The sequence below is a fragment of the Monopterus albus genome, unplaced genomic scaffold (genome assembly GCF_001952655.1).
Source record: "Monopterus albus unplaced genomic scaffold, M_albus_1.0 scaffold268.1, whole genome shotgun sequence".
NCBI classification, from domain to species: Eukaryota; Metazoa; Chordata; class Actinopteri; order Synbranchiformes; family Synbranchidae; genus Monopterus; species Monopterus albus.
The window spans coordinates 391475-395775 of NW_018128148.1; the positions used below are offsets into that span (position 1 = coordinate 391475).

General features: G+C 44.5%; 1 protein-coding gene across 9 annotated transcripts in view; it reads left to right on the plus strand.

Annotated features, from left to right (window-relative positions):
• atg16l1 (ATG16 autophagy related 16-like 1 (S. cerevisiae)) overlaps positions 1-4301 on the plus strand; it is a 47472-nt gene that overhangs the window by 32721 nt on the left and 10450 nt on the right. For all 9 annotated transcript variants that reach the window (XM_020621791.1, XM_020621792.1, XM_020621793.1 and 6 more), the window contains 3 exons: positions 1500-1605; positions 3607-3677; positions 3807-3878. In XM_020621791.1, coding sequence (XP_020477447.1) covers positions 1500-1605; positions 3607-3677; positions 3807-3878 — 249 coding nt within the window. The remainder of the gene's footprint in view (positions 1-1499; positions 1606-3606; positions 3678-3806; positions 3879-4301) is intronic.

Below are 4301 nucleotides of genomic sequence, written 5' to 3' on the forward strand. Positions count from 1 at the left end.
TGGCATAGTGTACAGAAACATCTGTGCCGAGTACAAGCTAGAAGTCCCAAAGTCAAAATGGGATACACCTCTCTCCAAAGGTGGTTGAGACCAAGCTAAGATCCTGTGTGACTTCCAGATACAAACTGACAAACTGCCAACCAACCGGACATAGTGGTGGACAAACAGTGGAAGAAGGCCGTACTGATAGATGTAGCAATCCCAAGTGATAGCAACATGAGGAAGAAGGAACAGAAGAAGCTCGAGAAATACCAAGGGCTGAAAGAAGAGCTAGAAAAGATGTGGAAGGTGAAGGCACAAGTGGTCCCCGAGGTAATAGGAACACTGGGGGCTGTGACTCCCAAACTGGGAGAGTGGCTCCAACAGATCCAAGGAACAACATCTGAGATCTCTGTCCAGAAGAGTGCAGTGCTAGGAACAGCTAAGATACTGCGCAGGACCCTCAAGCTCCCAGGCCTCTGGTAGAGGACGCGAGCTTGAAGGAAGGCATACAAGACCGCCCCAAAGTGGGGGGCGAGTGGGGAATTTTTTTATTTTTATTATTATACATAAAACTTCCCCACAGACTTTTATTTGTCCACATCTTTTCTAGCTCTGGGCAATTAACAGCTATGCCATAGCGTATGAGTAGTCAATGTGCCTCCACCGACCCCTTCTGCCTGCACCTCAGATAACAAGCAACCTCTCCCGGTACTTTGACTAGGTGCCTCGAGCTAACCATGATCAGTCAGTTAAAATAAAGTCCGTCCTTATTGTGACGGTATACTGTGTTTTTATTATTGGTGACACCAGTGTCGGTAACTTGGTGTTCAGACAAATGCAGTTCAATATAATACACTGTTACAGAGATCCTCAGACCTGTCATTTCCACAATTTTAGAAGTTTCGGGGGCCTCCAGCACAAACCATATAGAGAAACAGGAGACCCACACAAGGTGTCTTGTTGTTGATGCTGACCAACGGTTATGCTAACACCAGAGAGCATTGTTCAGAGACGTGATGTCCATTCACTCTCCACTGGTTTGTTGCTTCCCAGCTGATCATTGACTGGTCTCACCGTTCATCTCTGCTGGTCTTTCAGGGCCTATGGATTAGTTTTTAACCTTAAAGGTCAGTGATGAACAGTAAAAGGTCTGATTACCCACAGTCCTCTTCTGCTGGCCTCTGGCTCCCAGCAGCCCCTGCTCTCTGCTCCCATCATGCTCTAGTGGTGCCATGATGGTCCCAGGAGCTGCTGACAGACAGGAATTAACATCACAGTGTGGGTCTGTACAGAGGTCCTACAGGCTCAGTGTGATTGACATCCAACAAAACCAATCAGTGGGGAGCGTCAGGCTGAAGAGGACGAGGGAGTTGATCTCAAGTTTTCAAGCTGAGACCAACAAACTGTTCACAGGGCTGTTTTTAAAACTGGGTCGGTGTCACTATTACCTGTTCTGTGTGTGTGTGTGTGTGTGTGTGTGTGTGTGTGTGTGTGCGCGCGTGCATGTGCGTGCACAGGAAGCCCATGACGGTGAGGTGAATGCAGTGAAGTTCAGCCCTGGCTCTCGACTTCTGGCCACAGGAGGGACGGACCGCAGGGTGAAGCTGTGGGAGGTCATTGCAGGTGAGTTCACCATGAAAGTAAAACTTATTCACAAAGATGACAGGATCTTTAAGTGTGATTCCAACCTTTGGGGACAATGACAGCCTGTGTACAGTCTTCAGTTGTGTTTCTGCAAAAGTCTGGTGTCTTTGGCTTGACAAGCATGAAGAACAGACTGTGTGTACAGGAAACGAATTTTTATGTGTCAAGTCACTGTTTATAGAGCACATTGGAAAACGGCACATGCTCGCCAAGTGCTTTACACAGAGAACTACAATCAAATAAAAACTTATAAAATAAATAATGGTGATCATGCAAGTAAAAAGCAGAAGGTAGCAACTAACTTTGGATAAAATCATAAAGACACAGTAGAGAGCAAGCAAGTCAGTGTGCGCAGTAGTGACGACTAAGCCTAAAGAGAAGAGAGAGAGGCTTTCAGATGTTTGAAAGATTTCAATGGAGGATCAAACTGTCGGGACCAACAGCAGAAAATGTGCAGTTGTAACTGGAAAGAATTGATTGGTCAGCAGATCTGAGGAACTAAGTGGTGTAACCTGGTGTCAGCCCATGCAGAGCTTTACAGTCGCATAAAATTGTCTCAGTTTAAAGAGGAGGAGCTAAGACCTTCACTCAGCACCAAGCTGGAATGCCTGAGGCAAGGCAGTAAGGTTCTCTGGCACCTTACTGGATTACTGGCACATGGACATTTGTGATTTGTAAATGGATAGGCATGTCGTGTAAGAATTGGCTTATGGCTGTATATGTATGTATGCAGCCAAAGTAGACCTGTTTAATTAATAAATGCCATTGTTTACACTTTGCCTCAGTAATGAACGTGACCGCTGCGTGCTGTAAAGCACTGGAATAACGAGTTTTGTTTTCATATTGTCACGCTTTTTTGGAGTAATCTGGCAATTGTTTAACAATAGTAGGTCAGTTGTGCATATGATATTTAAGAGACCAAGGGAGGAATGGGTGTTGAAAAGCTTGATAGTGGCGCACTGGGCGTTGGATCAGCTTTGGACTTGGATTAGCCGTCCAGACTATGGTTTCTATTCGAAGAGTCCCACACTGAGTCGGACCACTCCAAGTGGCCTACTACACAACAACACAATTGGATGCATGATATAAAATAAAACTAATTTGACAAATTATAAAGCACCAGACCCCCCACCCCACCAATGCTTCAGGCGCAGAAAAATTACTTTCTTTAAGCCTTATCACCTTTTTGTTGACAAAGCAGAACTAATTAGTGGGGTTTGTTGGCTTTAGTTTCCGTTGCTTACTTTCAGTGTCTAATATTTAAAAATGTTTCCTGACTAGGGATCCGGTTCAATCGCAGTTTTTACACTTAACAAATCTGAATCCTTTAGAATCCCTTATCCTGTCTGCTCTGTGACTTTCATCAGCCCTGTCTCATATTGTGCTGTTTGCAACCCTCACCGGGAGCTGTGCTGCTCCAGTAAAAACAATGCTAATGTTGCTCTGCTACAGAGGCCAAGCACTCGTTCTTCTCATGTTATCAAATATAACACAAGTTCTTATTTTAACATGTTGGACACTGAGGATGTTTCAGCCCCCCACTCCTTTTTATTTTATTGACCTGCAAATCACTTTTTTTTAGTTGTTTCTTTGACTTCGGAGTTGTTAAGCAGGTTCGCCATGTTTGTTTACGGACAGGTTTTTTTCAAACTTTATTGGTATGTGGTGATGTAATACATAGAATAATGTAGATTAAAACAGTGCCGCTAAGCCATCACCAGGTTTTATGTGTTTTTACTTTAGTGACATCTGTTTTATCAGAGAGGCCAAAGAGTGTAAACTAAATGGAGAATGTAAGTGACGGTCAACAATGTACTCGTTTGGCCATGAAGCTTCATGGACCGCGGTTTTTCACCAAATTGGAACCCGATCCAAAATAGAATTGGCTGTCAGAACCCATCCCTGTACGTCATGCAGCTCACTAACATTGTCCTCATGTCTCAGCTGCTGTAATATGACGACGACTGATTGTGTGTCCAGGTCATTGTGAACCTAAAGGTGCTCTGACCGGCAGCAACGCTGGAATCACCAGCATCGATTTTGACAGTGCTGTAAGTCTGCACATGTACCTGATTTCACCATTTTCTCCTGTTTTTGTTTGTAGGTGTTCATTTATTTTGTCTCTGCTTTCAAGGCTTGTACCTGCTGGTCTCATGAGTGATTATTGTGTGTGTCTGCAGGGTTCGTACCTGCTGGCTGCCTCCAATGACTTTGCCAGTCGTATCTGGACTGTAGACGACTACAGACTGAGGGTGAGGCTGTGCAGCTCTGACTTTGCACTGTATTATTACCTGCCTCATCCTCATTCACTTTGCTCCTTAGCTGCACATGTCACAATAAGATTAATTCTATTGGTTCATTCACTGTCAGCTCAGGTCTCACTCATGCTCACAGACAGTGTAACACTGGTGGCAGGCTGAGGCAGAGCACTCGTTGTTGTCGTCCTGTTATCAGCAGTAACACCAGGTCTGACTGTAAAACGCTGGACAGGAACAGTTCAACAGATGTCACATTTTTATTGTCGTTTCATTGACTTTGTAGCATTTCAGCCGGTTGGCCATGTTTGTTTACTGGTGTCACATTTGCTTACTTCAGTAGTGAATGTTTTCTCTCCATCAGCTGTATTGATGACCTGGTGTGTGTGTGTGTGTGTGTGTGTGTGTGTGTGTGTGAGA